General features: G+C 45.6%; 1 protein-coding gene across 4 annotated transcripts in view; it reads left to right on the top strand.

Annotated features, from left to right (window-relative positions):
• aadat (aminoadipate aminotransferase) overlaps positions 1–18,513 on the top strand; it is a 73,472-nt gene that overhangs the window by 22,234 nt on the left and 32,725 nt on the right. For all 4 annotated transcript variants that reach the window (XM_067982478.1, XM_067982481.1, XM_067982477.1 and 1 more), the window contains 2 exons: positions 2,908–2,982; positions 13,292–13,501. In XM_067982478.1, coding sequence (XP_067838579.1) covers positions 2,908–2,982; positions 13,292–13,501 — 285 coding nt within the window. The remainder of the gene's footprint in view (positions 1–2,907; positions 2,983–13,291; positions 13,502–18,513) is intronic.

Raw genomic sequence — 18,513 nt, 5'->3', positions numbered from 1 at the left:
AAGGAGCGTCTTAAAGGAGGAAAGAGAGGCGGTGAGGTTTAGGGAGGGAATTCCAGAGCTTGGGGCCTAGACAGCTAAAGGCACGGCCGCCAATGAAAGGGCGAAGGAAATAGGGGATGCGCAAGAGGCCAGAATTGGAGGAACACAGAGATCTCGGAGGGTTGTAGGGCTGGAGGAGGTTACAGAGATAGGGAGGGGGAGAGGCCGTGGAGGGAATTGAACGCGAGGATGAGAATTTTAAAATCGAGGCGTCGCTGGACCGGGAGCCGATGTTGGTCGGCGAGCACTGGGGTGATGGCTCCATGGCTTTTGCCTGCTCTGCCTTCCTGAAATTCCATTCCACGTGTTGGTCATTCTGGCCCTAAAATTAAAGAGTCTCCGCTCCACCATAGGAACGATGCCACACGCTAGCGAGTATAGAAATAGGAGGATAGAGCAGATGAAAGCGTGGCTGGAGAGATGGTGCAGGGGGGAGGGCTTCAGATTCCTGGGGCATTGAGACCGATTCGTCAAGAAATCGACCCGCCCCCGGCCAACGTTCCCTCTAATTTCTTTCGGCCGTGTGCGGAACGAACTTGGGTTTGTGCACCGATATAAAGGCTGTGTGCACCAGCATAAAAAAGATCACAACCTTGAATAGAACATCTTTTTTGAAAAACATTATTCAGGGTATATAACAAACAGAACAAATGTACAAAATAATGGATAATTTTCACAATTTAATGTTATATTGGCTGATAAATTTATATCATTTATGAAATGGGTTCCTTAAGTTGCAGTGGGATTGAGCAGACCAGTCTTGTTACATTTTATTAAAAATTATCTGATGGGAACGATTCCAATCGGCTTTTTGTTGAATCAGCGTGATAACTGATTCAAACAGAAATAAATCGTGTGCAATCAGAATTTTTAAATTGAGTCAGAAATATAAAACAGCTGTCAAATCAGTCCCTGTGAATTTGGGAATAGGGGACAATTTGATATTAGCTCTCCCCCCACCCCCAACTCCATTGAATCCTCAGCAGGGTTTAAAAAATGATTGCATTACAACGTCACATTTTTAGTTTTGCTGCCTCTGTGTAAGGCAGGGTGCAGTTTGGTCATGCACTCTGTACACACTGTTTCCCCATTTGTTTCCAAAGGTTGAAGTTATATATTTAAGGAAAGGTAAGATAAGGACTTGTATTTAGATCGTGCCTTTCATGACCTCTCGATGTGCCAAAGTACTTTACAGCCAATGAAGCACTTTTGCAGTGTAGTCACTGTTGTAATGTAGGAAACACAGCAGCCAATTTGCGCACAGCAAGATCCCGCAAACAGCAATGAGATAATCACCAGATAATCTATTTTAATGTTGAGGGATAAATATTGGCTAGAACTGCGGGGAGAACTCCCTTGATCTTCAAAAAGCGTCACGGGCTTTTTTTTTTACATTTATCAGAGAGGACAGACAGGCCTCGGTTTAACGATTCATCCGAAAGATGGCACCTCCACTGGAGTGTTAGTGTGGATTATGTACACAAGTCTCTGGAGTGGGACTTGAACCCACAGCCTTCTGACTCAGAGGCCTAGAGTGTCACCCGCTGTACCACAGATGCTCTATAGAACTGTGGGGCCTGTACAGATCCACAATGACCACCACCTGTAACAATCCCTAACCAGAGGCAGTAGCATCCTGTAAAGCAATCATTCATTACCAGTCACCCATTCAGATTTGACTTTGCGTATTTGAAATGTCCTGTTAATGGCCAAGCTTGTTCTAAATGTCTACTTTAGAGTCTCCCCTCTTGTAGCTCTATGAATTAAAGGTATCTCACAAGGCAGGAGGGGAGCAATTCCATTGCCCTCTGTGTCACTCACTGAAGATTCACACAAACATCAGTTGGCCACCGCTAAGGGCACTGTGCCTTTAAGAAGCCAGCGATTCCCTGTGTAAATACAGGAGCGCGGCCAAGTCCTGAGAGATGGGTTAACGGAGCAGTGCAGACACTGGGGAACAGCCGGCCTGTGTCACACAGGATCGCACTCAGCTATTCAAACACTGCCATGTAACCAAATACCTTTACGTGCCTCCCACAGCCAGCCAGACTCACTCAGGATGACTGACCTCCCTCTGTTTACTGTTAAACCTCGTGACAGAGCAGCCCGGGTTGTCACGAGACTTCCAAACGTGCCTGGGCCGACTCTGCTTTTGCCCTTGTCAAGTTTATCTCTCCCTCTTCTGAAGGTGTCGACTCTCACCGGCCGACAGTGCCACAGAAAACCCTCCAGAGTTCTCCCACCGGTCATTCTCTACAGGTACGCCCAGGTAGTGAACGTCAGCAAGGCATCTGACCACTGAGGACAGACAGATCCAATCTTCTATCACCCAACGTCCAGCCGGCCGGTCGGCCGGCCACAGCAATCGTGCAGGCCTAATCCTCTCTGCCAATGGATCGATTACCTTTACACCCCCCCCCAATATTTGTGTTCTTCTCAAGGCCCTGGATGGAAACTGATGCCTGTTCTCAGCAGGCAAGGCTTCCATTGGGCCTGACGAGTGAAAAGAAGGGAGGGGTGAACCCCGACCGTGGCAACCTCCATCAACACCTGCAAGGCTACTGAGTGCTAGACGAGCTTAAGTGAGCCCTCCGGGGAAAGCCAATTTAACAGGAGGCAGTGATACCTTGTGACAATGCGCCGTTAGAAGCATCTTTACCAGTCGCAACATTTTGCTTGCTGGGGAAAATCTTCTGGTGCGTTTTCTTGATTCTTAAACCGTAGCGTTAGACTCTTGCTGTTGTCCTCCATTGGTTGAGGAGCGATCCCAAATCCCGACACAGGGTGCTAAGGAAGGTGCAGCCTCTCAAATCCTCTCGCCTGCAGGCAAAACAGCTAAATGTTTTTTTTTTGTGCTCCTTTTTCCAGGTGTTCGAGATGCTCCTCAGTCCTGGGGACTCCATTCTTCTAGACACCCCGACGTATCCTGGGACACTGACCGCAGTAAGAAGTGTTTTAAAGTTTGCCTAAAAAGACACGAAGGGAAAGAGAGGGTGGGTTAAATTGTCGTCCACACTGCTTGGGCAGTGATCTGGTGCAGCGGACCGCCCGCCCGTTAAAATCAAAGGAATGAAAATCTGGCGGGTTCACTAACAGGCGGGTGATCTGTGGCTCTGTTGGTAGCCCTCTCGCCCCTGAGTCATGAAGGTTCTGGGTTCAAGTCCCACTCCAGCACAAAATCTAGGCTGACCCTTCCAGTGCAGTTCTGAGGGAGTGCTGCACTGTCGGAGGTGCCATGAGATGTTTTCCTTCTCATGCAGACGTAAAAGATCCCATGGCACTATTTTGAAGAAGAGCAGAGGAGTGCTCCCTGGTGACCTGGCCAATATTTATCCCGCAACCAACATTAAAACCGATTATCTGGCCACTATCCCGTTGCTGTTTGTGGAATCTTGCTGTGCGCAAATTGGCTGCCACATTTCCTACATTACAAGAGTGACTACACTTCAAAAGTATTTAATTGGCTGTAAAGTGCTTTGGGACGTCCTGAGGTCGCGAAAGGGGCTATATAAATGCAAATCTTTCTTTACTATACAATCAAGATGAAAATAGAAAGAAACTCTTGCATTAATATATTTACGGCAATCTTCCACAAAGAGCAATGAAATAAATGATCAGATCATCTGTTTTTAGTGATGTTGGTTGAGGGATAAATATTGACCAGGACACCAGGAGAATGCCCCTGCTCTTCTTCGAATAGTGCCATGGGATCTTTTACATCCACCTGAAAAGACAGACGGGGCCTCGGATTAACATCTCATCCGAAAGACGGCACCTCCGACAGTGCAGCACTCCCTCAGTACTGCTCTAAAGTGTATTGAATCCAAAAACAAAACACAGCTTCTGTCACCATTAGTTTGGTACGTTCAATACAGCAACTTATTACAATGGCATCTCATTGAAACGTATAAAATTTTTAGAGAACTTGACAGGGTAGAACCAGGGGTCACAGTCTCAGAATAAGGGGTCGGCCATTTAGGACCGAGATAAGGAGGAATTTCTTCACTCAGAGGGTGGTGAATCACTGGAATTCTCTACCCCAGAGGGCTGTGGATGCTCAGTCATTGAATATATTCAAGACTGAGATCGATAGATTTTTGGACTCTAAAGGAATCAAGGGATATGGGGATCAGGCGGGAAAGTGGAGTTGAGGTGGAAGATCAGTCATGATCTTGTTGAATGGCGGAGCAGACTTGAGGAGCTCTAACGCTTACTCCTGCTCCTATTTCTTATATTCTGTCTTTACAGTCCAAATACAGTGGCATTATCCTTCAACCCAACAGGAGTGGCTAACATCCCATCCAAAAGACAGTACCTCCTGCAATCCCTCAGTACTGCACTGGGTATGTCTGGCTAGATTTAGTGCTCAAGTCTCCGGAGTGGGGCTTGAACCCACAAACTTCTGACTCAGAGGCGAGAATGCTACCCACTGAGCCACCACTGACATCTTGTTTACCCCAGTCACTTTTTTAAAGTGTTTTTTTTAATATAATCACCAGTCCAAATATTTCAAAAGCAAAATACTGCGGGTGCTGGAAATCTGAAATAAAAACAGAAAATGCTGGAAATACTCAGCAAGTCAGGCGGCATCCGTGGAGAAAGAAACAGAGTTAACGTTTCAGGTCGACGCCCCTTCGTCAGAACTGGATAAAGTTGGAGATTAAACAGTTTTTAAGCAAGTACAGAGCCAGGGAAAGGTGGAGGAAAGAACAAAAGGGAAGGTCTCTCATAGGGTGGAGGGCAGGAGTGATTAAATGACAAAAGAGATGATGGTGCAAGGCAAGGAGGGTGGCAATGGGACAAGTAAAGAAACAAGTAAGGATGGGTCTAGAGGAGCTCTCAATGGCAACATCAGAACCATTACCTGCATTTGCTCTCCGAAAAAACGGGAGCAGTGGTTATGATCTGAAGTTATTGAAATCAGTGTTGAGTCCAGAAGGTTGTAAAGTGCTTAATCGAAAGGTGAGGTGCTGTTCCTCGAGCTTCTGTTGAGCTTCATTGGAACAGTGTAAGAGGACGAGGACAGAGAGGTGGGAATGGGACGGGGAATTAAAATGGCAAGCAACTGGTAGGTCAGGGTCACGCTTGCAGACTGAGTGGAGCTGTTCAGCAAGGCGATCACCCAATCTGCGTTTGGTCTCCCCAATGTAGAGGAGACCGCATCGTGAGCAGCGAATACACTATACTAATTTGAAAGAAGTACAAGTAAATCGCTGTTTCACCTGGAAGGAGTTTGGGGCCCTGGACGATGGGAAAGGAGGAGGTAAAAGGGCAGGTGTTGCATCTCCTGCACTCACACGGGAAGGTGCCGGAGGAAGGGGAGCGGGAGTGGAGGTGATGGAAGAGTGAATCGGTGTCGCAGAGGGAGTGGTCTCTTCAGAATGCTGAAAGGGGAGAGGAGGGGAAGGGAAGATGAGTTTGGTGGTGGCATCGGCTGAAAGTGGCGGAAATGGCGGTGAATGATAAGTTGAATAAAGAGGCTGGTGGGGTGGAAGGTGAGGACAAGGGGGACCCTATCATGTTTCTGGGAGAGAGGGGAAGGGGTGAGGGCAGAAGTGCAGGAAATGGGACGGACACAGTCGAGGGTCCTGTCAACTACAGTGGAGGGGAATCCTCAGTTGAGCAAAAAGGAAAACATATCGGAAGTATATGGAAGGTGGCATTGGCAGAGCAGATGTGACCGAGACGGAGAAACCGGGAGAGGGGAATAGAGTCCTTATAGGAAGCGGGGTGGGAGGAAGTGTAATCAAGGTAACTGGGAGTCGAGGAAGGGAAGGGAATAGTCAGAGATGGACCATGTGAAGGCAAGAGAAGGGTGGAAATTGGAAGCAAAGTTGATGAAATTTTCCAGTTCGGGACGAAAGCAGGAAACTGCACCGATACAGTCATCAATGTGATGAAGGAGGGGACCTGAGTGGGATCGGAACAAGGAATGTTCCACTATCTTCCCCTCCTCTCCCCTTTCAGCATTTCGAAGGGACTGCCCCCTCCACGACATCCTGGTCCACTCTTCCATCACCCCCAACACCTGCTCTCCCCTTCCCACGGCACCTTCCCGTGCAAGCGCAGGGGATGCAACATCTGCCCCTTCACCTCCTCCCTTCCCACCTCCCCAAACACTCCTTCCAGGTGAAACAGTGGTTTACTTGTACTTCTTTCAATTTAGTATACTGTATTCGCTGCTCACAATGCGGTCTCCTCTACACTGGGGAGACCAAACGAGGATTGGGTGATCACGTTGGTGAACATCTCCGCTCAGTCCGCAAGCATGATCCTGACCTGCCAGTTGCTTGCCATTTTAATTCTCCGTCCCACTCCCTCTCTGTCCTCGGCCTCTTACACTGATCCAATGAAGCTCAACAGAAGCTCGAGGAACAGCACCTCATCTTTCGATTGGACACTTTACAACCTTCTGGACTCAACAATGATTTCAATATCTTCGAATCATAACCACTGCTCCCATTTTTTCATGATGTGGAGATGCCAGTGATGGACTGGGGTTGACAATTGTAAACAATTTTACAACACCAAGTTATAGTCCCAACGATTTTATTTGAAATTTACATGCTTTCGGAGGCTTCCTCCTTCCTCAGGTAAATGTCAGGAACTCCTCGAGGCCTACGCATTTATAAATCACAGAACAATACATGGTGATTACAGACAGTCTTTGCAACTGCCCGTTGCCAAGGCAATCACCATGTTCAGACAGAGAGGTGTTACCTACAGAACCCCTGAACCCCCATTTTTTCAGACAGCAGGTGCTGGTAATGGTTCTGCTGTTGCCGTTTACAGTTCCTCTGGTCCCATCTTTTGTTTCTTTACTTGTCTCACCACCACTCTCCTCGCCTTGCACCATCATCCCTTCTGTCATTTAATCACTCCTGCCCGCCCAGCCTATCAGAGACCTTCCCTTTTGTAATTTCCTCCCCTCCTCTTCCTCACCCCCCCCCTCAACTCTCCCTGGCTCTGTACTTGCTTAAAACTGTTTAATCTTCAACTTCTTCCAGTTCTGACTCAAGATCATCGACCTGAAACGTTAACTCTGTTTCTTTCTCCACAGATGCCGCTGAGTATTTCCAGCATTTTCTGGTTTTAATCTAAATACTTGTTTGTTCATCCAAACGAAATGATTTTGTTTTTTTTAAAAAAAATTTTCATGGTGTGTGTCTATACTGTGCCCAGGAGGATGGTGGCAGTGCAAGCACACGTAACATAGGGAGCCCTAGTGCTAGGAGCTCCTGTTAGCCGCTGTCTGCCTAAGCCAGGGCTTAAACCATTCCTGGTCAGTTGTCTAGGGGGAGGCTTAAACCGTTCCTGGTCAGTTGTCTAGGGGGAGGAGGAGGAGGAGGAGGTGGTAAGTGGCGTCTATTTGGGATTGAGGTAGCTACAATGCGTTGGACAGTCAGAAACAAATAGACGCTCCCTGCATGAGTGCTTGACAGCACCAATCCAGAACATTGTAGACTTATTAACTATAGAATTCCACAGTTAAGAAAGAGCCCATTAGGCCGATTGACCCCGTGCCAGTTCTTCGAAAGAGCCATTTCCCTCCACTTAACTTGTTCCCTATTTTAAAAAATATTAATTTATCCCCTTCCCTTTTTAAAAACCTATTATGCTTCCACCACTGTTTCTGTCGGGGCATACTTAACAACCCTCTGGTTTTTCAAAATAAGAAATTCCCCCTATCCTCTCCCTTCATTCTTTTGGTGATGCTCTTAGAAACATAGAAAAATTTACGGCACAGAAGGAGGCCATTCGGCCCATCGTATCTGTGTACAGTGGGAAAAGAGCTACCCAGCCTAATCCCACTTTCCAGCACTTGGTCTGTAGCCTTGTATATAATGGCACTTCAAGTGCATATCCAAGTATTTTTTAAATGCGATGAGGGTTTCTGCCTCTACCACCTTTTCAGGCAGTGAGTTCCAGACCCCCAACAACCTCTGGGTGAAAATTTTTTTCCTCAGCTCCATCTTTAATCCTTCTGCCAATTACTTTAATTCTATGCCCCCTGGTTATTGACCTCTCTGCTAAGCAAAATAGGTCCTTCCTGTCCACTCTATCTAGGCCTCTCATAATTTTATGCACCTCAATTAAATTAGCCCTCAGCCGCCTCTGATCCAAAGAAAACAACCCCAGTCTATCCAATCTTTCCTCATAGCTAAAATTCTCCAGTCCCGGCAACATCCTCGTAAATCTCCTCTGTACCCTCTCTAGTGCAATCACATCCTTCCTTTATTAGCCTCGGCTAATAAAGAAAGTATCCTGTATGCCGCCTTAACCACCTTACCTACCTGTCCTGCAGAGGAAATGGTACCTTGCAACGAGCAGGAAGAATGGACTTGTCATTATGCAGTTGGAGCTACATACCCTTCAACTTCGCTGTACCACCAAATATTTGACGAAATCCCTCCAAATACCATCCTGTCATCCTTCAAGGATCTGTGGACATGCACTCCAAGGTCCCTTCTCTTCCTGTTCACCTCTCAGTATCCTCCCATTTATTGTGTACTCCCTTGCCTTGTTTGCTCTCCCCAAATACATTACCTCACACTTCTCCAGATTGAATTCCATTTGCCACTTTTCTGCCCACCTGCCCAGTCCATTGATTTCTTCCTGCAGTCCACAGCTTTCCTCCTCACTATCAACCACACGGCCAATTTTTGTATCATCTGCAAACTTCTTAATCATGCCCCCTACATTTAAATCTAAATCATTGATATATCACAAAAAGCAAGGGACTGTTCTTGATTTCTCCGTGCCTTTCTAAATGATGGTTTATCCTGTCCCTCAGAATTGATTCCAATGCTTTTGCCCACCACCGAGGTTAGACTGACTGGCCTGTAATTACTGGGTCTGTCCTCTTCTCCCTTTTTAAACAATGGTACAATGGTACTGAGCCCTACAGAACCCCACTGGAAACAACCTTCCAGTCACAAAAACACCCATCGACCATTACCCTTTGTTTCCTGCCACTGAGCCAATTTTGGATCCAATTTGCCACTTTCCCTTGGATCCCATGGGCTTTTACTTTTTTGGACTAATCTGTCACGTGGAACCTTGTCAAAAGCATTACTAAAATCCATGTAGACTGCAACAGATGCACTACCTCATCGACCCTCCTTGTTACCTCCTCAAAAAATTCAATCAAGTTAGTCAGACACGACCTTCCCTTAACAAATCCATGCTGACTGTTCTTGATTTCTCCGTGCCTTTCTAAATGATGGTTTATCCTGTCCCTCAGAATTGATTCCAATGCTTTTGCCCACCACCGAGGTTAGACTGACTGGCCTATAATTACTGGGTCTGTCCTCTTCTCCCTTTTTAAACAATGGTACAATGTTAGCAGTCCTCCAATCCTCCGGCACCACACCTGTATCCAGTGAGGATTGGAAAATGATGATCAGAGCTTCTGCTATTTCCTCCCTTGCTTCTTTTAACAGCCTGGGATACATTTCATCCGGCCCTGGTGACTTATCTACTTCCAAAGATGCTAATCCCCTTAGTACTTTCTCACTAAGTTTATCCCATCCAATATTTCACACTCCTCCTCCTTAACTACAATCTCTGTATCATTCCCCCCCCCGACTTTTGTAAAGACAGACGCAAAGTATTCATTAAGAACCATACCCACATCTTCCGCCTCCACACATAAGTTACCTTTTTGGTCTCTAATAGGCCCTACTCTTTCCTTAGTTATCCTCTTGCTCTTTATGTATTTATAAAACATTTTTGGGTTTTTCTTGATTTTACTTGCCAATAATTTTTCATTCCCTCTCTTTGCTTTCCTAATTTCCTTTTTAATTTCACCCTTGCATGTTCTATACTCCTCTAGGCTTTCTACAGTATTGAGCTCTCGGTGTCTGACATAAGCTTCCCTTTTTTACCTTGTCTTACCCTGTATGCTGCTTGTCATCCAGGGGACTCTAGATTTGACAATCCCACCCTTTTTCTTTGTGGGAACATGTTTACTCTGCACCCCTTGAATCTCCCCCTTGAATGCCTCCCACTGATTTACCTTAAATTCCTGGCCCTAGCTACTGCCTCACTGACCTGCAGAAATAGCTTTTCTCCCAATTTATTTTATTGAAACAACTTGTAATTTTGAACTCCTCTCCACTGATGCATTTTTATTCTAGTGTAAAGAGTCCTAGTTTCTCTAGTCTGTCCTCATAACTAAAGTCTCTGAGCCCCTGGTATCATCTTAGTGAATCTCTTCTGCACCCTCTCCATGGCCTTGATATCCATCCTAAACTAAAGAATGCAAACTGATGATGAACACATTATTCTGATTGGAGCCTGACCAGTGATTTGTACTGGTTAACCATAACCCCTTCTCCTTTGTACTCTATACCCGATTTAAATAACCTAGCCTCCCATGTGCTGTTTTATGTATTCAACCTGTCCTCCCGTTTTGAAAGATTTATGTATCTGAGCCCCAATGTCTCTCTGCTCCTATACTCTTTTATAAGTAACAAGGTAGGGGGTCGTCTTCTTGAACTACTGCAGTCCATGTGACGCAGGTGCTCTCGCAATACTGTAACGGTTTGATACTAGGCCACTTCAGAGGTGTGGGACTGGAATCACAGGTAGGCCAGACCGGGTAAGGACAGCAGGTTTCCTTCCCTAAAGGACATTAGAGGACCAGTTGTATTTTTACAACAATCCGACATCTGATCTACTCGTGGAGGCAGAGGGCATGGCCGAGGTACTAAATGAGTACTTTGCATCTGTCCATACCAAGGAAGAAGATGCTGCCAGAGTCTCAGTAAAGGAAAATGTATTTCTGATACTGGATGAGCTAAAAATTGATAAAGAGGAGGTACTAGAAAGGCTAGCTGTACTTAAAGTGGATAAGTCACCCGGTCCAGATGGGATGCATCCTAGGTTGCTGAGAGAACTAAGGGTGGAAATTGCGGAGGTACTGGCCAAAATCTTCCAAACATCCTTAGATACGGGATTGGTGCCAGAGGACTGGAGAATTGCAATTGTGACATCCTTGTTCAAAAAAAGGTGTAAGGATAAACCCAGCAACTATTGAAGCCAATGGAATAAAAGGAACAGTAGCCCCATATGGATACAGTAACAGGAAACAGAGAATAGTGGTGAACGGTTATTTTTCGGACTGGAGGGAGGTGTGCAGTGGTGTTCCCCAGGGGTCGGTACTAGGACCACCGCTTTTTTTGATATATATTAATGACTTGGACTTGGGTTTACAGGGCACAATTTCCAAATTTGCAGATGACACAAAACTTGGAAGTGTGGTTAACAGTGAGAAGGATAGTGATAGACTTCAGGAGGATATAGACAGGCTGGTAGCATGGGCGGACACATGGCAGATGAAATTCAACGCAGAAAAATGTGAGGTGATACATTTCGGTAGGAAGAATGAGCAGAGGCAATATAAACTAGAGGGCACAATTCTAAAAGGGGTACAGGAACAGAGAGATCTGGGGGTATAAGTTCACAAATTGTTGAAAGTGGCAGGGCAGGTTGAGAAAGCGGTTGAAAAAGCAAACGGGATCCTGGGCTTTATAAATAGAGGCATAGAGTACAAAAGCAAGGAAGTCATGATGAACCTTTATAAAACACTGGTTCGGCCACAGCTGGAGTATTGTGTCCAGTTCTGGGCACCGCACTTTAGGAAAGCTGTGAAGGCCTTAGAGAGGGTGCAGAAGAGATTTACTAGAATGATTCCAGGGATGAGGGACTTTAGTTACGAGGATAGACTGGAGAAGCTGGGGTTGTTCTCCTTGGAACAGAGAAGGCTGAGTGGAGATTTGATAGAGGTATTCAAAAGCATGAAGGGTCAAGACAGAGTAGATAGAGAGAAACTGTTCCCATTGGCGGAAGGGTCAAGAACCAGAGGACATAGATTTAAGGTGATTGGCAAAAGAACCAGGGTGACATGAGGAAAATTTTTTTTACACAGTGAGTGGTTAGGATCTGGAATGCACTGCCCGAGGGGGTGGTGGAGGCAGATTCAATCATGGCCTTCAAAAGGAACTAGATAAGTACTTGAAAGGAAAAAAATTGCGGGGATAGGGCAATGGAGTGGGACTAGCTGGATTGGTCTTGCATAGAGCCGGCACGAACTCGATGGGCAGAATGGCCTCCTTCCATGCTGTAATCTTTCTATGATTCTTTGACAGCTTCGTGGTCACTTTTACGGACACCAGCTTTTTATTTCCAGTCATTTTAAATGGAATTCAAATTCTCAACTGCCATGGCGGGATATTCCTCCCCACAACCCAATACATTCTTCTCTCCTGAAAGCACTGACTCATGTCAGAATGTGGTTCCACAGAAATCGAGCACCTTCCAGTACTTCGTCCAAGTGCCCATTGTCGGCAGGCGACTTTGCCTTGGAAAGGGGCAACAAAATCAGGCCTGATCCTGCCCTCACCCCCATGAGGAGAGATTGGGTCGACTCGGCCTGTATTCACTCGAGTTTAGAAGAATGAGAGGGGATCTCATTGAAACGTATAAAATCCTGTCAGGGCTGGACAGACTGGACGCAGGGAGGATGTTTCCCCTGGCTGGGGGGCGGGGGGTCCAGAAGGAGGTCTCACAGTCTCAGGATACGGGGTAGGACATTTAGGACTGAGATGAGGAGGAGTTTCTTCACTCAGAGGGTGGTGAACCTGTGGAATTCTCTACCACAGAAGGCTGTGGAGGCCAAGTCACTTAATGTATTTAAGAAGGAGCTAGATAGATTTCTAGACACAAAAGGCACCAAGGGGTATGGGGAGAGAGCGGGAATGTGGTATTGAGATAGAGGATCAGCCATGATCGTATTGAATGGCGGAGCAGGCTCGAAGGGCCGAATGGCCTACTTCTGCTCCTATTTTCTATGTTTCTATTGATACGACCGTACTTCCCAGCTTAGATCGCGATCAGGAAGAAGAACCTTAACTGATTCATTTTTTTTTTTTTGCCTCTTCCCCCCCCCCCCCCCCCGCTACTTCCTAGCCCAGGGAGCCAGGCCAATCGTAGCACCTCACTGGCTGCGATCGGCTAACAGCGCAGCCCAGAGATTGAATCTGGGATCCAGTGTGGCTCAGTTCCACGTTAGCCAGCAATCACTAATTGAGGTATCGGGAGGGGCAGCTCTTATTTTACTGTCAATGCAATCTCAAAGAATCCTTTGCCCAACAGCAGTGGCCACGAATGACCGTTGTGCCCTATTGTAAAGGACCTGAGCAAAGAATGACCGCTCAGTAAATATCCCTCTTGTCCTGCTCATGCACAGATCAATCCACTGGGCTGCAAGATTCTCAGCGTCTCAAGTGATCAACATGGGATGATTCCACAATCCCTGTCAGATGTCCTTTCAAAATGGAAGCCGGAGGAGGCGAAGAATCCAGACTCTGATATTCCAAGAGTTCTGTATACGATCCCAAATGGGGGAAATCCCACTGGAGCCTCCATGACTGCTGACAGGAAGAGGGAGGTGTATCAGGTAAGGCACAACCATAGATGGTAGGGTTGCCAACTCTGGCTTGACATATTCCTGGAGGTTTCATCACATGAAATTGTTGTGGGGAGAAAGCTGGGGAGTGGGACTAATTGGATAGCTTTTTCAAAGAGCTAGCACAGGCACGATGGGCCGAATGGCCTCCTTCCATGCTGTAAGACTCTATGATCTTCCGTCTCCATCTAGTTAAATGACTCATTTCCGGCATTGGTTGCCACGTTATCAGAAACTGTCATGTTTTCTTTACAAGTTGTAAGGGCCAATTTTATAAAATTGCACTCTCCACAGGGAGTACCAGGGGTCATACGTATTAACTACGCAAGGGAAGAAATAGGTTGAATGGTAGGTGGTTCTTCTTTTCCCAGAGAATAGTAGACTTACAGAACAAGTTCCTGGCTGGGGCAAAGATCACATCAAACAAGAGATGGGTACCAAATAAGATAACATGTATTCTCTTGGACTGGTTCCCATCGCCTAGACGGATCGGAGAGAAATTTTCCGCATTTTTTTTTCCCTAATTGGCCTTGGGTTTTTGATCTGGTTTTTCGCCTCACCCAGGAGATTACGTGGCACCTAGGGAGTAAGGTGATGTGTCTCTTGATGTGATACATAAACCATCACAACTGTACGGTGCAGGCTGGCTGGCCAAGCTAGTCTCTTCCTGGCTGACGTTTACGTATGTTCGTATACCCTATTGGGGCACATACCAAGAAATCCCCAACCTTTTCCGTCCATTAATAGCCAGCCTGCAATTTCCCGATGTGTGCTCCCAGCGGGTGAGGCTCCTTGCCGGGAGCACGCGTTCAAAATATCGGCCTTGTATTCCTGATTGATCAGAACAAAGAATATCTTGCCAAAGGCTGGCGTATCATTTTTGACATCTGAACAGACCTTGTTTCATTTGAATTAAGGGAGACAGTAACTCAGTGAGTAAATGCTGCTGGTAATGAGTACAGCCCTGCTTATCACCTTCATTGTGTTGAGTAAATTGAGGTGGACACTCTGATGTCAGGCAAAGGAAATGTTGTTGCATCGCAGTGTAATTGTGTGCAGCCCCTGAAGAGACCGATTTTGTTAGCTCTCCTGTTTGTGTTTCATACTCCACTCCACCAGCCCACAGTGGATGAATCCACACGTTCACTGAGGAGTGCTGGAATGGGAGGGGGGTACGTTAGTGTAATGGTTATGTTGTTGAACCAGTAATCCAGAGGCCTGAACTATATTAACCCAGGGTTCAAATCCCACTGTGACAGGTTGAGAATCTGGAATCAGTAAAAGTTACCATGAAGCTGTCAGAACAGCTGGTTTACTAATGTCCTTTAAGGAAGGAAACTTGCCATCCTTACCTGGTCTGGCCTGAGTGTGACTCCAGTCCCACACCAACATGGTTGATTCTTAACTGCCCTCTGAAGTGGTCCAGCAAGCCACTCAGTTGTATCTAAAACCTCCACAATAGCACCTTCACCATACAATAGCACGACAGTGAAGAAGGCAAGTTTAGGAAGTTCCTCTTCGCACAGTGCGATTAACATGTGGAAAGAACTTCTGGGTCGGTTATCTGAGAAAAACATTTACTAACGACAACTTGCATTTTATATAACTCCTTTTAACACTGTAAAACGTCCCATGGCGCTTCACAGGAGCAAAAATTGACACCAAGCCAAAGAAGGAGACAGGTGACCAAAAGCTTGGTCAAAAGGGTAGGTTTTAAGGAGGGGAGATAGAGGCGGAGGGAATTCCATAGCTTAGGGCCTAGACAGCTGAAGGCACGGCCGCCAGTGGTGGAGCGAAGGAAGTGGGGGATGGACAAGAGGTCAGAGTCGGAGGAACACAGAGTTCTCGGAGGGTTGTCGGGCCGGGAGAGGCTACAGAGATAGGGAGGGGCGAGGCCAGGGAGGGATTTGAACACGAGGATGAGAATTTTAAAATCGAGGCGTTGCTGGGCCGGGCGCAAGAAACAGTCGGATGGTTTGATGGTGGATTAAGACCCGGAATTCTCTCGGAGCTGCTCCTAATTCGTCACCGTAACTTTGCTGAAATCGCGAGTTTCTGGCGAAGTTACAGTGACAGAGCAGGCGCAAATCCAAGCAAATTCCAGGCCTATGTGTGAGCATTGATGGGCTAAAGGGTCTTCGTTATCTGTATCTCCTCGCTTTAACGTCTCATTTGAAAGACGGCACCTCCAACAGTGCAGCACTCCCTCAGTATTTGCACTGGAACGTCAGCCTAGATTTTGTGCTCGAGTCTCGAGACTGGGGCATGAACCCATGACCTTCTAACTCAAAGGTGAGAGTGCTACCACCGAGATGAGGCTCAGTGAGCCAAAATAATTGTTAAGCAAACTTACACAAGAAAAGAATACGTCCCTTGACCCTTTGAATCCACTCGTTAACTTGGACCCGTTCGGACCATGCTCCCACGTGGATAAAATTTGTATTAATGATCTAGAATAGACTGAGCACCAGAACTATGAACCTCTTGTGATGGTTTTGTGACTTAATTTCCATTTTTTTTGTTTGTATTGCCCAATTAGTCATCAGTCATGGGGTCAGTCCCTCTGGTAATATTTAATTTTTCATTTTGTAAGAGACAGCAAAAAAAATTCCATTTTACTTGTGGGGCTGTTGTCCTGGCTGGCATAAAGATATTGTAAAAGTGCTGAGAGTTTTTATGGCGTTTGGGCATTGACTCTGCACAGTGGCAGAACCACCGAAAAAAAACCCTTTCATTTCCCTCTCATTTTTGCTGGGTGAGAGTATTAAGGGATGTGGAGCTAAGGCAGGTAAATTGGGTTGAGGTACAGATTAGCCATGATCTAGTTGAATGGCGGAGCAGGCTCGAGGGGCTGCACGGCCTCCTCCTGTTCCGATGTTACTGTTTACCCGCCTGTGGCACTCTGCTTGCAACACTGGAGGCAAGAGTCATTTTTAAAAAAAAAACGTTGCAATTAACCGGATGGAGCCCCGGAGTTTCCGCTTTGGTGCAATCGGCATTTGGGCACAAATTGCGCCCGATAGTTGCACTGGCACATGTTACACCGAGTCTCTGCTAAAATGCCTTAACGTGATCACAAATGTAAAATCTGCCATGAATCAGTGCATTTCGGCAGCGTAATCTTTTACTTTTTTTTCACAATCAAAAATATTCATCGATGTATTTAAGAGTGGTAACCTGGTGCAGTTTTATTACTACAGCTGAAAATGGGTTTATCACTAAATATTTTTAATAAAGGTGTCCAGCCTGCGAGTGACCTGATTTAAACTCACTAAAATTGACTCAAAAAAAACTATACTGAAGCATTTACTACTTTCACTGGTGTACTTACACTAGTCAGTTTCTTAGTAACTTTTTATTTTTTACTATTTAAGAATGTTTGAACAGTGCCTACTAGTGCCTTAGCGCCCAAAGAAGCGATTTGTAATTTTGAGACCCTCCTCGAACGGCCGCATTCGGCAGAAACTGCCCATCCTCGTTTTTTCGAGCTGGGGAGCGTGGCCAGTTTAGTGGGTGGGGCTAGTTCCAGCAGTTTTTTTTTTAGCCGGCGCAAAACATCGCGGAAACTTGACTTACTCCAAGCGCAAATTACACTCGGCAGAAGTCAGAATTCCTCTATGTTTTGCGCTGATTCGGCCGGATTGTGCTGAAAAAGCCAGCGCAATCGAACGGAAACTCTGGGTCAGAGTGTTTAATTTCCTCTGGTATTAATGTGTCCAGATAAAATTCTTCTCTGGGCTATTTGACAGCCATCCACTGATTAAAATACGTGAGATATCAACTGTATTAAAACAGCATACAAAAGAATTTTACATTAAGCACAACTGGAAAAAATTAAACCCTTGGGCCAACAAAATGGCGGACAAACGAATGGTGAGCAACTTAAACTGTTCCTCCCGTCTTTCTTGCGTTGTTACTAAAGACTAGCATGATGTTTAAGTAGTTACCAGCCAGCGTAAACTGATCAGGAGGAAATGGAAAATAAGTGAATACAAGATTACAAATTTTAAACTGGCCAAGAAGGATATTGGTTTAATTAAACCAGAACATGCTAGAAATAGACACCAGGTCTGCCAGCCCCTGTAAAGAGAAACGTTTTTGAGTGGAGACCCTCATCAGAACTGACTAGTTAAATTAATACATATAACTAGGATAAGCAATTAAACTATTTTTAAAGTAATGAAGTCCAGAAATTGCTGATGGTGTTATTGTACCATAAGCTGTTGAGTGAATTAGTTAATCTCTTCTTGCAAGTAATCAAAAAAGTCAGACCATGAAATCATGAGCTAACGATTCTTTATTAATTCTTAATGCTAAACAGTAAAAGTACGCAGGCAGTGAGGTAGATGATATTACCTGACGGAATTAATACTTGAGGTTATAAAGATTGTTCACTTCAGTAACTCAGCTTTACTTATTGCAGATTTACTTACTACATTAAGTTTATATTATACTCGATGTCCAAAATTAACACTAAATCAGCAAGGTCATTTTAAAGAAAGAAAAGAGGGAACTTGCGTTTATATGGCACCTTTCACGACCTCAGGACATCCCAAAGCACTTCAGCCAATGAAGTACTTTTGAAGTGTAGTCACTGTTATAGTGCAGGGAAACGCGGCAGCCAATTTGCGCACAGCAAGGTGCCACAAACAGCACTGAGATAACGACCAGATAATCTGCTTTAGTGATGTCAGTTGAATGATAAATGTTGGCCAGAACATCAGGGAGAACTTTCCCCTGCTCTTCTTCAAAAAGTGCTATTGGATCTTTTACGTCCACCTGAGAGGGCAGACAGGGCCACGACTTAAGATTAGATTCTGTGTATAGCTAACAGTTTAACAGCCTTGAATAACAACTCTATCAGATATATTAAGAGTCTATTTTGTTCAGCTCATTTCTGGTAAGCTCACAGATTTTAGGAGCTCTATATGACCTGATCCTTCCGAGTAAGCATAGTAGAGTTGGTTGTCTCACCTCCTTCTCAGCTTTTGGGTCTTTGTTTC

The sequence above is a fragment of the Heptranchias perlo genome, chromosome 4 (assembly GCF_035084215.1).
Source record: "Heptranchias perlo isolate sHepPer1 chromosome 4, sHepPer1.hap1, whole genome shotgun sequence".
NCBI classification, from domain to species: domain Eukaryota; kingdom Metazoa; phylum Chordata; class Chondrichthyes; order Hexanchiformes; family Hexanchidae; genus Heptranchias; species Heptranchias perlo.
Note: the sequence above shows the minus strand (reverse complement) of the source record. Positions and strands in the feature narration are given on the sequence as shown.